Here is a 14859-nt window from a genome sequence, read left to right on the forward strand (position 1 = left end):
CTGATATGAAGAAAGTTTTAGTGGTCTGGATAGAAGACTAAACCAGCCACAATATTCCCTTAAGCCTAAGCCCAATCCAGAGCAAGGCCCTAATTCTCTTCAGTTCTGTGAGGGTTGAGAGAAGTGAGGAGGCTGCAGAAGAAAAGTTTGAAGCTAGCAGAGGTTGGTTCATGAGGTTTAAGGGAAGACACAGTCTCCATAAAATAAAAGTACAAGGTGAAGCAGCAAGTGCTCATGTAGAAGCTGCAGCAAATTATCCAGAAGATCTAGCTAAGATAATTAAAATATAGGTGATTGCACCAAACAACAAATTTTCAGTGTAGACAAAATAGCCTTATATTGAAAGAAGATGTCATCTAGGACTTTCATAGCTAGAGAGGAAGAGTCAATGCCTGGCTCCAAAGCTTCAGAGGGCAGGCTGACTCTCTTGTTAGGGGCTAACGCAGCTGGTAACTTTAACTTGAAGCCAATGTTCATTTACCATTCGGAAAATCCTAGGGCCCTTAAGAATTATGCTAAATCTACTCTGCTTGTGCTCTATAAATGGAACAACAAAGCCTGGATGAAAGCATATCCGTTTATGACATGGTTTACTGAATATTTTAAGCCCACTTTTGAGACCAACTACTCAGAAAAAAAGATTCTGTTCAAAGTATCACTGCTCACTGACAAGGCACCTCATCACCTAAGGGCTTTGATGGAGATGGACAAGATTAATTTGTTTTCATGCCTGCTAACAAAAGTTCATTCTGCAGCCCCTGGATAAAGGAGTAAGTTTGACTTTTGAGTTTTATTTAAGAAGTACATTTCATAAGGCTATTGCTACCATAGATAGTGATTCCTCTGAAAGATCTGGGCAAAATCAATTGAAAACCTTCTGGGAAGGATTAACCATTCTAGATGCCATTAAGAACAGTTGTTATTCATGGGAAGAGGTCAACATATCAATATTAACAGGAGTGTGGAAGAAGTTAATTCCAACCCTCATGTATCACTTCGAGAGATTCAAGACTTCAGTGGAGGAATAACTGCAGATGTGGTGGAAATAATAAGAAAATTAGAATTAGAAGTGGAGCCTGAAGATGTGAGTGAATTGCTACAGTCTCATGATAAAACTTTAACAGATGAAGAGTTGCTTCTCATAGATGAGCAAAGAAAGTGGTTTCTTGAGATGGAATCTACTCCTGGTGAAGATGCTGTGAAGATTGTTGAAATGATGACAAAGGACTTAGAATATTACATAAACTTAGTTGATAAAGCAGCAGCAGGGTTTGAGAGGATTGACTCCAGTTTTGAAAGAAGTTCTCCTGTGGGTAGATGTGATCAAACAGCATTGCATGCTACAGAGAAATCCTTTGTGAAAGGAAGAGTCCATCGATGCAGCAAACTTCATTGTTGTTTTATTTTAAGAAATTGCCAAAACCACCCCAACATTCAGCAACCACCATCCTGATCAGTCAGCAGCCATCAACATCCAGGCAAGACCCTCCCACAAGCAAAAAGATAACGACTCACTGAAGGCTCAGATGACAGCATTTTTCAGCAATAAAATATTTTTAATTAATGTATGTACATTTTTTTTTAGATATAATGCTTTTGCATACTTACTACATACTACACTACAGTATAGTGTAAGCATAACTTCTATATGTACTGGGAAACGAAAAATTTCATGTGACTTGCTTTTGCAGTATTTGCTTTATTGCAGTGCTCTGGAATCAAACCCAAAATATCTCCAAGGTATGCCTGTATGTAATTTAGTAAAAGGGCCAAGAAAACCCAAGTTCTGTACATGGGCATTTCTGTTTAAAAAAAATTAAACCCAAAGGAATTGATAGGTGCCCAGTGTAGGAGAAAAAACCCATGTCATCTGGGCAGTATTTGAGAAGTCTATCCTGTGGGGAAGCGGGGTATAACATCCAGTTATAGGTCTAACCGACCAAACATTTCTGCACCGCCAAGTAATTCAGTCAGAAGCAGCACTTGTCTTTTTTTAACTTCAAAATCAAACACATCTCTGAGAGGCAGGATTTGTCCAAAAAGCCCTGATATCTGACTTTTGATAATGCCCATAAGTTGATTTCTACCCCAGTAAGTCTACTACCAGATAATCTAGCCTGCAGTCTTGTTCTCAGAGAGTAATGATTTCTGGTATCAATGCTATGCTGACCTGCAAGTAGCCAAGGGTCGGCCCTGGACATATATATTAACACACATGTGCTCCCTAACAGTGGGTGCTGGGCTTTATTCTCCAGCTGTGTCGTGCTGTCTTCATTGGGGCACAGGTACCTATTCAGGACACCTCACCCCTTCTAACACCCCGTCTTAGTCCCATCAGATGTCACCAAGCATCGTGTGGCCTTGAAGTCTTCAAGAGGCATCAAACAAGTTATGTCCTCTGAACTAAAGACTGGTACTAATAACATTTAATCTTTGTGTTTCCATTACCAACCTCAGGGGTTGGGCACTGTGATTATATACATTGTCCTTCACCTTAGGGCTCTGGTTCTAGACGGTTGTGGTTGAAACACTCATCAAAAGGGACATTTTAAACCAAAATTCAGGATACCTGAAACTGACTCCCTTCTTGAGTGTGTTTTTCAGTATTATCATCTTCCAGATAAATTTTCTTGGAACTTGAGCCTCATGTATCATTTCTAGAGGGTTTTCTTTTGCAAATTATGGTTCAGTTGTCTTCAATTCACCATATAAGTCCAAACCAAATGCACAAAGGACAATAGAGTGATACCTTGGGAGGTATGCCTTGTACTAAGAAAGAGACCAGGTAGGTCATTTTTCTGCCAATAATTCAGCTCTGCTACAATGAGTTCTTTGTTTCCAACTAGAACAGCCAGTTCTACAGCAATTTCTGCACACGCCAAAACTTTCCTGCGTTCTTTGTTTTACTGCAATCAATGAATACCTTACACCATTAGGTGTAGCCAGCCTGACCTCCAAGCCTGACTTGAGTAGGCAATTAAAAAAGACAATGCCTCGTCTGGCACTCCGTAAGGTACTTCCTTAAGGTCCTGTAGAATTTTGAAATTTTCTTTTAATTATTTTCTTTGTTTGAACTCGTAATATTCTAAAGCTCCTTCAGAGCATAGTAGTCATCCCTCATTCTATAAGACTGAAGATCTTTTCCCTACCTAGTACCTGCAACAGTTACTAGGGAATTATACTGACTATATGGCCCCCATTGAAATCAGGAGAAATGCTTGTACCTTGGAAAATGTTTGTGGTTCAATTCCAAGGATAGGACCCTGTTACCATATGTATATTTGGAACAACAGTACCTCGACTGTGGCTGTATTTTACCGTCGGCATATCAACTCTTTCAATCCTAGAAGGAGATTGTGTCCAAAATATCAAAACCCCCCTGACCAAAAGCTACTGCACACCTTACATACGTAATGAGAAATATTTGGCACGTTTCTTTAGATCTGACATATTTCTAGTCTGCTATTCTCCTGTCTTCATTACCAGCCTTTCCCATTTTCAGTCTTTCCAAACTCAGTCTCTCTCATGGACTTTAGCTTGAATTAGCCTTTGGTTGCTACTCTGGTTCCTCACTCTGTACTACCTGGGTGCTGTGATTTTTGGGGGCAATTCTCTAGAGTAATCAAACTGTATCAGTACTGATCTAGAATGGCAGCAGACTCTATCTTTGACAAATGTTAACAGTGGATTAAAACAAAACAACAACAAAAACACCTGGGAAAGAGTGTAACAATTCTCTTCAAAATAACTATAGTAATGATAGTTTGGCTCATTGATAAGCTCAGCATGAAAGATCACTTTTTAAGACTTTATATGCTTTTTTAAAATATGAACTTCTAGTACTTTGAATAACAACATTCAAAATAAAAGCGTCTTTTAGAATCATCTTAAGAGTATATATCCAATAAGACCACTATAATTTAACACTGCAATTTTAATTTAATGATCTTATTCTTATTTCCTAAACTAATTTCCTAAAGTTAGAGAAGATAATTTTAATATATCTATTTAATATTAGTAGTTTCCTAGCAAGAATCGATCCTAGTACTTTTGTTGAAAGGTAGGACTGTTTTAATTAAATTATAAAATCCCAATGGAAATCATTTTGACTTTTATTACATTTTTCTTTCATATGTAAATTAGACTAATTTACTTGCTGTAAAAACAGAAAGGAGGTCACATTAAGACTGATATTTATTATACTCCAATAAAGATGTTAAAAATAAAAGAATTGTAGGAAAAGAAAAAAAAAAGACTGATATTTAAATTGGAAAATAGTCCTTTTAGTCCATAAAGGCAGTTTGGCAGTATTTTTTCCACACATTCATTCACTTATAGATATTAAATATATGCCAGCTGAATAATTCAACTGAATTTGGCTAATTCATGTCAGTAAAATGTTCTTTTGTGTGACATGTTTTAAACCAATAAGGGGAAATAAAAAGTAAAACTAAATTTTAAAATGTATACACTAGACTCTATGACACTGTTTTTCAGGAAAATAGAATTTAGTGTAATCTGTATACATCTCAGAGCTTTACCAGAAAGCACCTTGACGTAAAGTAGTAGTTCTCTTTATTCAGTGATCTATGGTGCATTCATACTGGAGGTCTGTCACCCTCCCCCCAGTAATATTTAAGGTACTAGACAAATCTGTCCCTAACTTTTTTTAGGGCGGGAGCAAGAGTACAAATCGTTGCAGGCATAACAGGATTAAATATTTAACAGTTAAAACCCAGGCTAAGAAGCTACTACGTAAAATAACTTCTGTTTTCCTACATTGATAAACACGCATTGATAATGCCCTGGAAGGCTAGGTCTGAATTTAGAATTACAGATTCTTAAGATTTCTAGTTGGGAACTTTGCAGTGTGTGTTGTTCCTCCAGCCCTCAATCTGCCCCTCTTCTCTCTCACTTCTAGATTTATTCTGCAAAGCAAATAGCCTATCACTTACCTGCATGGATACTCCAGCCTGCATGTCCAAGCTCTATTTATTTCCCCTCTCCTCGGATTTGGCATGTGGGTGGCACAGTCTAAAGAAAGTAGGTTGGGGCTGCTTGGGCAGAGAATTCTAAAGATGATCTAGAAGGGAACTGAAGACTCTGGACAGGCATGCCCCATGGATTCCTTGCCTGTGGAGAGGGCCAGAGCAAGGCCCTCCAAGGCCCGGGATAGAGACTCTTCTTACCCCTGGAAGATAGTCTGTTCTGAGGCTGAGAGTGCAGAGTCAAACCCACGCAGGTCTGAACTCTGGTTCTATTACTTATTAGCTAAGAGGTCTTGAAGAAGTTATTCAGTTACTCTTTAACTAGTTTGATTACCTATAAAATGTGAATTATCAGAGTACATACCTCAGAGGGTTGTGGGCATTAAAGGGTATATCTTCCTATCATATATACAGGAGTGTGTCTGGCATAGAGAAAATACCTTACAAATGTTAACTATTGTTGTTATTTTAACTCCAGAACAGTGCCTGACACAAAGCTATAGATGCTTTAAGAAAATCTGAGTGTATAATGATTAAATTGATTAGAATATCTTGTTTTTTCATTACATTTTTTAGTATTTGGTTAAAATGACTACAAATTTCAGTTTGTATAATCTAAGTAGAAATCAATTTTAAAATATACACTGAGGGTAAAGGATCAGGATTACTTTTCATATTAATTAAAAACAATGAAAATAATTATCACAGAAATTTGAAAGCAAAACAAATTTGTAAAAAGTAGATTAAAAAACTAAGGTCTATTGTGATCTTTGCTAAAGATTTGCCTATCAAGTCAAGAGACTGCTTTTTGGAGTGGACTGGGAATGCAGAAACAAACGTCCTTTCATGGTGTTAAACCTTTTATAGTAGAACTCACATTCAAAAGAAAACTGTATTTCTTAAAGTTCAAATTCTAGTGAGGATTAGAGCTGAATAGGGCTTATTTGCTTAGCTGCCCAATTTAAAACTTATCACTATTATCCTCACCTCATTCATTGAGTCATTTACTTCAAATAATTTATTAGGGCCTATTGCATGCCAGGCATTGAAAATGCAGAATCAACAGGCACAGTTTCTCCTCTCAAGGAGGTCACAGGTTGATGTGGAGACAGGACTTGAACGAGGAGCCAGAATGTTAGGCATGGGATGTTCTGGAAGGGCTTTGCATACCATGCAGAGGAGCCTGAAGACGATGGAACCCATGAAGATTCTGAGTAGGGAGGTAAAGTGTGGACAAAGGTTTGAAATAATGGAGACTGGTTAGGACACTCATAGATTTTGCCAAAAGATTTGCCTCATGGAATGAAGACTATTTCAGGCTTTCTCTACTCTAGTGGCATTGTATTAAAAGGAGCGGATAGATTCGAGAAACCATTATGGACAGAGTTGATGCTAAAAAACAAAAATCTCTATTTTCCTTTAGTCATCTTACCTAGAATCACCCACTTATTTATCATCTTGTCACCCCTTCACTACCTTTCAACTCTTTTCTTCCTAGCCATAAGTGATAATTTGATGACCTTTAATAGCAAAGGGGAAAAAAACTCCTATTACTGTTAACAGCTTAGAAATCCTAGTGTATCTTTTTGCCTCCCATTTTCAGGAAGAAGCTAAACTATAGGAAAGATTGTGAAATGTCTGACGTGTACCATAGAAAGAAAAAAGTTTAAGAAATTTAACGTTATCTTACTAGAATGACCTACTCTGACTATCCTGTATATAATAGTAGACTGTCCAGTCCCTCTCAGGTCAGTTCCCTCACTTTGCTTTATTTTTTCTTCTTTTTACCATATATATTCACACACACACACACACACACACACACACACATATATATATATATACACATGTGTATGTATGATATATGTCATGTGATAAATTATATATCATATATATCATGCATATATACACATGCATATATACATGTGTTTGTCTTCTTCAGTTAGAATGTAAGCATCATGAGAGCAGGGACTTTGTTTTGCTCTCTGCTATATTCTTAGTGCTTAGATAGAGCCTTTGATGTCTCAGCACTAAACTCTTTCCTGAAGAGTCACAATCTCTTGCACTCTTTGGATGGCTCCCACGGAAAAGAGTGGTGAGAAGAAAGGGCCATTCTTCCATCAATGAGGTGATGACCAGAGAATAAACCATCAGCATTTACCTGTGTATATATGGAGTAGGCTTTAAAAGAAGCATGGCCCTTGGACGCTCAAAGAGATCTGGAAGTTTGCCATGAAGGAGGTGGGAACTCCAGATGTGTACATTGACAGGAAGCTTAACAAAGCTGTCTGAGCCAAAGGAATAGGAATGTCCTATACCGTATCCATATGTGGGAAACAAGGGTGAAGATTCACTAAACAAGCTCTATATGTTGATAACCTATAAACCTGTCACCACTTTCAGAAATCTATAGACAGCCCATATAGATGTGAACTAACCGCTGCTGTCAAATAGTTATAAGACTGAAATCATTCACACACACACACACACACACACACAGACACACACACACACAGAGCAAAAACTTCTGCCTGAATAAAGTACAGCAGTAGAAGCCTTGAGCCTGGCGTATACTGGAAATACCATGCTCTAAATGACCAATATTGGTAGACTACTGGCTATGGCTAATCACTGTAAATATTTAACAGCCGAAAAAACACTTACTTTGTAAAAATGCACGGAGAAAAAATAATATGACTATATTAAACAATATAGAGTATCAAGCTATATAATAGAGTGGCTCCAAATGGCTAGGAATGCTTTGAGCCCTATGTTGATCAATGGTGTGATGCCTTGTACCATGATTTTGTCCCTTTGAACACTCTGACTGAACTGGTTACCAGCTACTTAGTAGGTCAATGTCTTTCTCTTTTCCATTCTTTCTCATAACCACAAGTCAAACACATCTGTAACACATTGGAAATCCTGTGGGAGGCAGAGTTTCGCTCCAGGTTACGCCCGTAAGGCCACGTGTCTTCTCGCCCTTTCTTACTCCCATATGAAAACAACCATAGTGAGGTGTATATGAGGTTGGGAGTATTTGCCTCCACAGGAGGTATGTTTTCACCATGCCCTGATTCACAAATCTTTATCCTCCTCTCTGCAGTTACTCTGTGAGGGTAACAGCATTACATGGCATAGCCCAGCAATCTCCAGGGAAGGAGGTCCAAACTCTGTTCCTAGGCTTCCGTGCTCTCACATGCATGTTACCTATGGCCATTGTTTCCTTGCCTCCTGGACAACCCTGAAACACCCAGATTTCCACCACAATTCACCTTTGCACACCAACAATTGAGAAAGGGGATGAATGAAAGGCCTTTTTCCAAATATGCCATGGGCCTCCTCATGAAGCTCCTCATCTGACAGTCACACTGAATGTATAACTTAAACATCTAGAAACTTTTTAAATCAAGTATGAGGCAGCATAACCGAGTTCAAATCCCATCTTTTCTACTTACTAGCTAGGTGATTTTCAGTGAGTTACTTATCTCCTCTGTGCTTCAATTTCCTCATTTCTATAACAGGAATAACAATTCTACCTCTTTCATAGTGTTAGTATGAAGGTTAAATTAATGTGGTAAATCATTTATATCAGTGCATGGCACAGAGAGAGAGCTACCCAGTTGTTTGTGAAATTACATGAGCATTGCATTTTCTTTCCACTACATATAGAAGCCATACTTATATGACAACTTTAGGATACAACTGGAAAAGTTACATTTCTAGAGATTAGCAATTAGGTCACCTACTTAAGAAGCTCAGTATTTAATTGTTCAATTTAATAAAATGCAATATGCATAAGCATAAAACATTTTTTTCTATGGCTTCTTTTATAATCAATAAATAGCTTACAGAATACATTTCATATATAACTGGAGAAGATACATAGGGCCTCACAGTCCTCATGCTGGCAAAACTCCTCTAAATGTGTAGACTTGGGCTGCAACAGGGACTAGAGTTTTGAGGACCAAGAAGAACTGAGCATAAACAATACAGGATTGGTTATGAATGTTGTCAGGTCATTCAATGAATATATAAAAAGACTATTTCCTTATGTCACTTTGGTAAGGTAAGATTCAATAATGTCAAAAATAACAATTTTTATATGTTACTCATTGAGACCTATCACTGAGACCTATCAAACCAGTGAAAAGACATCATTTAAATGACTGAGAATGCTATACAACAGGCACTTTCAAAGAGGATGCTTTGAGCATCTTTGCTTAATAAGTACAAACAAGAGAAAGACTATATCACAAGGCAAACAGTTGATTACTTTTTAAGAAAACTGGATGGTCTCTGCATATCAGGCCCCATTTATTAAAAAGTTTAAAGAACTTTAGATATAAACTGTACCTTCTGAGATCCATCTAGTTAGTGATCAGTAGAATGCCCCTGGGGGAGGGGAGTGGTGAACAAAGTGAAAATTTAACATAAACTATACCTGGATAAATCTAATTTAGCAGGTGGGGCAGAAAAGGCTGTTAAACAACACAGACCAGATTATCTCAAATACTTTATTTGCTTCAACGAAGGTTCATTCAAAATGGAGTACAGGAAAATTGAAAAGGCAATATATTGTTGCTATATCATGTTATTTCTTATGTCTCATAAAAATATCAAATTGGAATGAAAACTGATTATCTTGTTAACTGTCTACATTAAATCCTATTCAATAGTGTTCCTTTCTCTTCTAAACTATATCCTCTGACTTCCCTTGTTTTATTAAAGTTACTAATTTTGTTTTCAGTCCAATCAAGGCTTAATTAGCTTAATAGGTATACATATTCATGAATAAATAATATATCTTTAAGACTTAAACATACATTTTAAAAAATATCAGCTGGTTAATATTATTCTAAGTTCTTTTTCTACCTGGTCAGTCCTCTTATTCTTCAGAGTGCTATGTATGGTTCTACCACTTGAAGATATCCTATACTTAAAAAAAAAAAAGTTATGGTATTAATTCAACTTTTATCAAATCTGAGTGGACGAAAGAATATCACAGCAAAATCAGCTTTTTAGGCAATTGAGGTGGTGACCTGACCATGGAATGTGAGAGAAACAGAGAAATCAAGGGTGCTGCCAAAGTGTTTCCCAAACTACTGGAAGACTGACATCGCTTACTGAGATGAAGAAGAGTGTGAAAGGAGCAAACCTGAGGGAGAAAATTGGAAGTTTGGTTTTGACTATGTTAGGGTTAACTTTGCCTTTAGACATACAGTGGAGATGTTGACTAGGCAGTTTGCTAGACGCTCCGGAGATGAGATAAGAGGGCAGGACTGGAGTTGTCAGCATAGAAATGGTATTTAATACCCAAGACCTGATCAGTCCACCTGAGACCCAGTATATATCGAGAAGAGAACACCTGAGGGCTGAATCCTGGGCCACTCCTATATTTGGAGGTTGGGACATGAGAAAGAACCAACATCAGGGATGGAGAAGGAGCTTAAACCAAGAGAATGTAGGTCCAGGAAGCCAAGAAAAGAAGTGTTTCAAAGGTGGGAGTGATCAACAGTGTCAGCTCGCTGACAGATGGTAGGTCAAGAAGAATGAAGACTGTGAACTGACCATGGATTTGACAATAGGAAGGTCACTGTGATCTTAACAGAGTGGTGTAACTTCAGGGATGATAAAGAAATCCTGAGCAATGGATTAAAAGAGAAGGTGAGGAGAATTGGAGACAGCAAGTATGGACAACTCTTTCAAGAATTTTTGCTACAAAGGAGACAGAAATAGAAGATGAGAGCTATTACAGCATGTATGGATATGCATATGCTGTAAATGATCTAGTAGAGAGGAGAAAAATGATGATTCAAGAGACAGGGGGAACAGTCCTTAAAACTGAAACTCAAACAAGGTATACCTGCTGTGATTCCACACTGGAATGAAGTAATTACATTAGTCTGCATTTTTTCTTTTTCATATGCGTGCATACTTTTTAAAGAATATTTTTAATGGAGCTATATAATAGAACCACTGAGAAGCAAATACTTGAAACTGTCTTTGCCTTTGCTTGCCTCCCTCACTTCCACATTCCTCCCTTTAAAGATAGTGGACATTCTTGTGGCCCTAAATTTTAGCTAAAAAAATTCGTGTTATGGGGATTAATGAAGCGTGCTTCTCCTCCAGTAGTATTTTGATTTACTGATATATTTTAGGACAAAATGATATGAGACATTTGCTTCAAAATAGTCTTGTTGGGGGAAGGAAAGGAAATGCGTGGGGGAAGACATGAAAGAAGTTGGGCTTCAGTTGATAGTTGATGAAGCTGGGTGATGGGTCTGTGGTGATTCCTTACACCATTCTTTCTTCTTCTTTGTGTGTTTGAAAATGTCCGTAATATAAAGTTAAAAATTAGAAGAAACATAGCGTCAATACCATGCTTAATCCAAAGAAATCCATTAAATGGTGAAAATTTGGATAATTTGGTAACAGGTGAAAGAACTGTTTGGGGGCACAGGAATTTTTATGGCATTTTTCAAATCATGTCACCTACTTTGCTGGTATGATTTGAAAATATACAGCACAAACATAGCCTTTTCATATACAGTACAAGCTTTTTTATCGGAAAGTATCTCAGTTGCTTTAAGATAGAATTAATTTGGATGCTTATTGTGCAAATAATTTGGAAAACTGGATTTTTAAAAATGAAGCGTTGGTTCTCTTAAATATCCTCTCACTTTAGGTAAGCATAAAAAATTCTGAAACTTATTCTATAAAACATGTTCTGAGGTAATATACTACACTTACAAAACAATGCTAATCCAGTTGATTGTTATATAACAGAATAAATAGTTGATTATGTACAGAAGGTGAAATTTCAGCGCAATAGTTACCACTTTCCAAAAAGAAATGGTAGTTTCTGAAATTTGTCACTCTTATATTGCTATATAAAAATTTAGGTTAAAAATGTTTTTAGCCTTTCAAAACTAGCAAATGTAGAAACAGCAGTGTTACTACATTAGCTCTTCAAATATTAACCATTAGGTATTCTCTAGTGTTTTCCAGTTACTCATTAACCATTTTATAGTGTCAGTGTTTCTCTGATTGTCGGTAATTTCCACCAAGGAAAGTTGAAAAACAAACTCCAATAATTTTTTTTCTAGATCAGAATAATGTTCAGATTTTATTAATAACATCCCCCTTTCTCACGATATATTTGTTATTAAAAGTCCACTACGTATTTGGGACTTGTAAATTCTACTTCAAAAATTAAACCCGAAGTTGTGCTGTTTATGGTTTCTTTTGTATGGCTTTATTGCCCTCAACATTTCCTTGGTGTAAACTACTGAGCAAGGGAACAAGATTTCCTTTGTAACTGATACCTAAATTCCTATTCTGCTTTAAGCATCTAATTTGTACTGTGAAGACATATAATTTGAGACTTGTAGCTATATCACAAAAGTACAACAGTTTACGCTGATCTCTAATTTTCTGAGTTGTACTGGCTATAATTTAAATATTTTGCATGTTTTTAACTGCAGTGCAAACCAGTATACATCAGAAATCTTTGTATATTGACAGAGACTGGGAAAAGGATGCCTTGTTCTGATTTCAGATAAGCATTCCCTTTTCACAACTGCAGGTGCAAGAGAGCTCATTCATAATATTTGCTTCAAATCAGCTACAGTCACTGGATGGAAATACAATGCTCTTACATGAGAACTTGACTAATCTTTACAAACACAATGAATATTTTAAAAAAACTCACAATTACTAGCAAAATCTGGGGGCAAGTAGCACTTTTTCTTTTGCCTAAGTATTGGGAACAAAATATACTCTGTTGACACAAGTTTTGGTCATCTTACTAGTGTATGTGCGTGTGTATGTATTTACTAAATCCAGAAAAATACTTTGTCACTTATTAACACAGGATGGAGTTATGCTCAGTGGTGTCACTTAACCGATAATTGATAATGTTACTTTTTCTTTGCCTTAAGTTTCACTTATTTTGAAATCAACTAATAAGCCAAAAAAGAGCCACAAGATAAAAATTAACTCTAACTGCTCTCATTTCACACAGTTGGATAAATCTTCTTTGGAAACAAATATTAGACAGCTGTGTATGCAACCAATAAGTGAAGCTAGCATGTTTCCATTATAAACCCTTATCTATAAGGTTATGACTTGATGGTTTTAATTAGCTCCAGGCAGAAATTTGGCTCATCAATTCAAAGCATAGGAGAACATTTTAGTATACAGAACAATTACAACTCTCCTTCAACAGGAGAGGCCAGAGAAAGGCTCTAATAGAATTTGTCTCAATGACCAAACACAGATAAAGTAAACATGTTCCAAAAAGTATGGCAATAATCATTGCATTGGCAAAAATAAATATTTGGCCTGCATTTAATCCCAATAAGAACTCATCCTAAATTCATAATTATTATTATCACTTACTTTATGTCTTACTGTTTGCTAACAATCCAGTACTGCCACCTTAAATTTGCATCTAATTCAGAAGTGCCAAAGCACCTTTTCATACACTATTTGACTTGAGCTTCTCTTTGTGATTTGTAAAATGAGGGGACAATATCCTTTATAAAGAAGTATCCTCTCCAAATCAGGTCGTTCTGACATTAAAAACTCCCCCTTTCCAGGTGTGGACTGCACATTGGGGCCCACAGGATTAGCTAAGCAAACCAGGAACGCAGCTGGAAAATTACAAGTGCCCTGGATCTACAAAGCAGGTCCTTTTGAGAGACCAAATGAATGACCCAAACCTGAAAAAACTTGGCTTGCCTGGACTGAAAGTTGTCAATCCTGCTCTAGGGTTCTGTCTCAGGGTCTCGGTCTCAAGGATTGATCTCACTGAGGGATCAGTTAGCTAGGAATTGTTTCTTGAGCTGAAAAAACAGTGACTTAAAGCAAGAATATTCTTCATATATGTTTAAGTCATTCAAGCTGAGCACTATGGTAAAGGAAACGTGTGCAGCTATCCTTTTCTTTCATGGACTCAAAAACAGAATGCTCACTCTCATTATACCAGTTTATCCTCAGGCTTGAATCAAATGCAAGCTAGGGGTTAGTGGACCCACATATTAGAAAGATGGGGAGCATCTTCAAGGATGCCTTCAAGGAGAATGCCTTCAAGGACGGGGCAGAACCCCTAAACGGGCTTCTTTAAATACGGCCCACCACCCTCCCAAATTTCCATTCTATTACTGCCTCCCTCAGCAGCACACAGGGTCTCCTCAGGTAATCAGTTATTGCTGTCCCTCTAGGGAGGAAACGCTTGATACCTGGCCTCCCTCGGGCCACCTGCAATAGAGAACGGCGCCACACGCCCACCCTTCTGAAGTTCTCCGCAGATGGAGGCTGTCACCGGGCCGCTTACCTGGCCGAGATGCTCTTCGTGACAGCCCAAGACCTTTGAGGAAGGGAAGAAAACAGAAGAAAACAAAACAACTTACCACTTTGGCCCAGTCCAAGAACAACTGAAAACACCCAGGCCGCCCGGAGGAATGGGGCAGGACCTGGCCTGCAGTTTTGCAGGCAGACTAATGTGGCAGTAAAAAAAGCCAGGGCCGAGCGGCACATAATGCAAAGCAGCCCTTACTGCACCGCGCCCGCCGCCTGGCTGCTAACCGGATGCGCGCTCGCGCTCCCGGGCGCGAAGTGCCAAGTGTTGCTAGGACGTTTCCAGCAGGCCCGGCAGGCGGACCCTGCGGCTCGAAGCAAACGATGCAGGTACGGCGGCCTGGGCACAGCTCGGCATTTCAGGGCCCCCGCGGCCCTCCCAGCTCCGCACGGCCGGTCCCGCGATCTCCGCGAGAAGCACCTCCTCTGACGGCCAATGGCCCGGGGCGGCGACGCGAGCAAAGGCTCCGCAGCCCGCTCTGGGACAAAGAAAAGAGCTTTTGTCTCT

At 38.2% G+C, this 14859-nt stretch overlaps 1 protein-coding gene across 1 annotated transcript in view; it reads right to left on the reverse strand.

Moving 5' to 3' along the window:
- ITGB8 (integrin subunit beta 8) overlaps positions 1 to 14531 on the reverse strand; it is a gene marked incomplete at its 5' end in the record, with an annotated part of 96200 nt that extends 81669 nt beyond the window's left edge. The window contains one exon of the mRNA XM_081244972.1: positions 14405 to 14531. Coding sequence (XP_081101098.1) covers positions 14405 to 14531 — 127 coding nt within the window. The remainder of the gene's footprint in view (positions 1 to 14404) is intronic.
- Positions 14532 to 14859: the final 328 nt, after the last annotated feature.

Source organism: Mesoplodon bidens, assembly GCF_964165515.1.
Source record: "Mesoplodon bidens genome assembly, chromosome: 9".
Taxonomy (NCBI): domain Eukaryota; kingdom Metazoa; phylum Chordata; class Mammalia; order Artiodactyla; family Ziphiidae; genus Mesoplodon; species Mesoplodon bidens.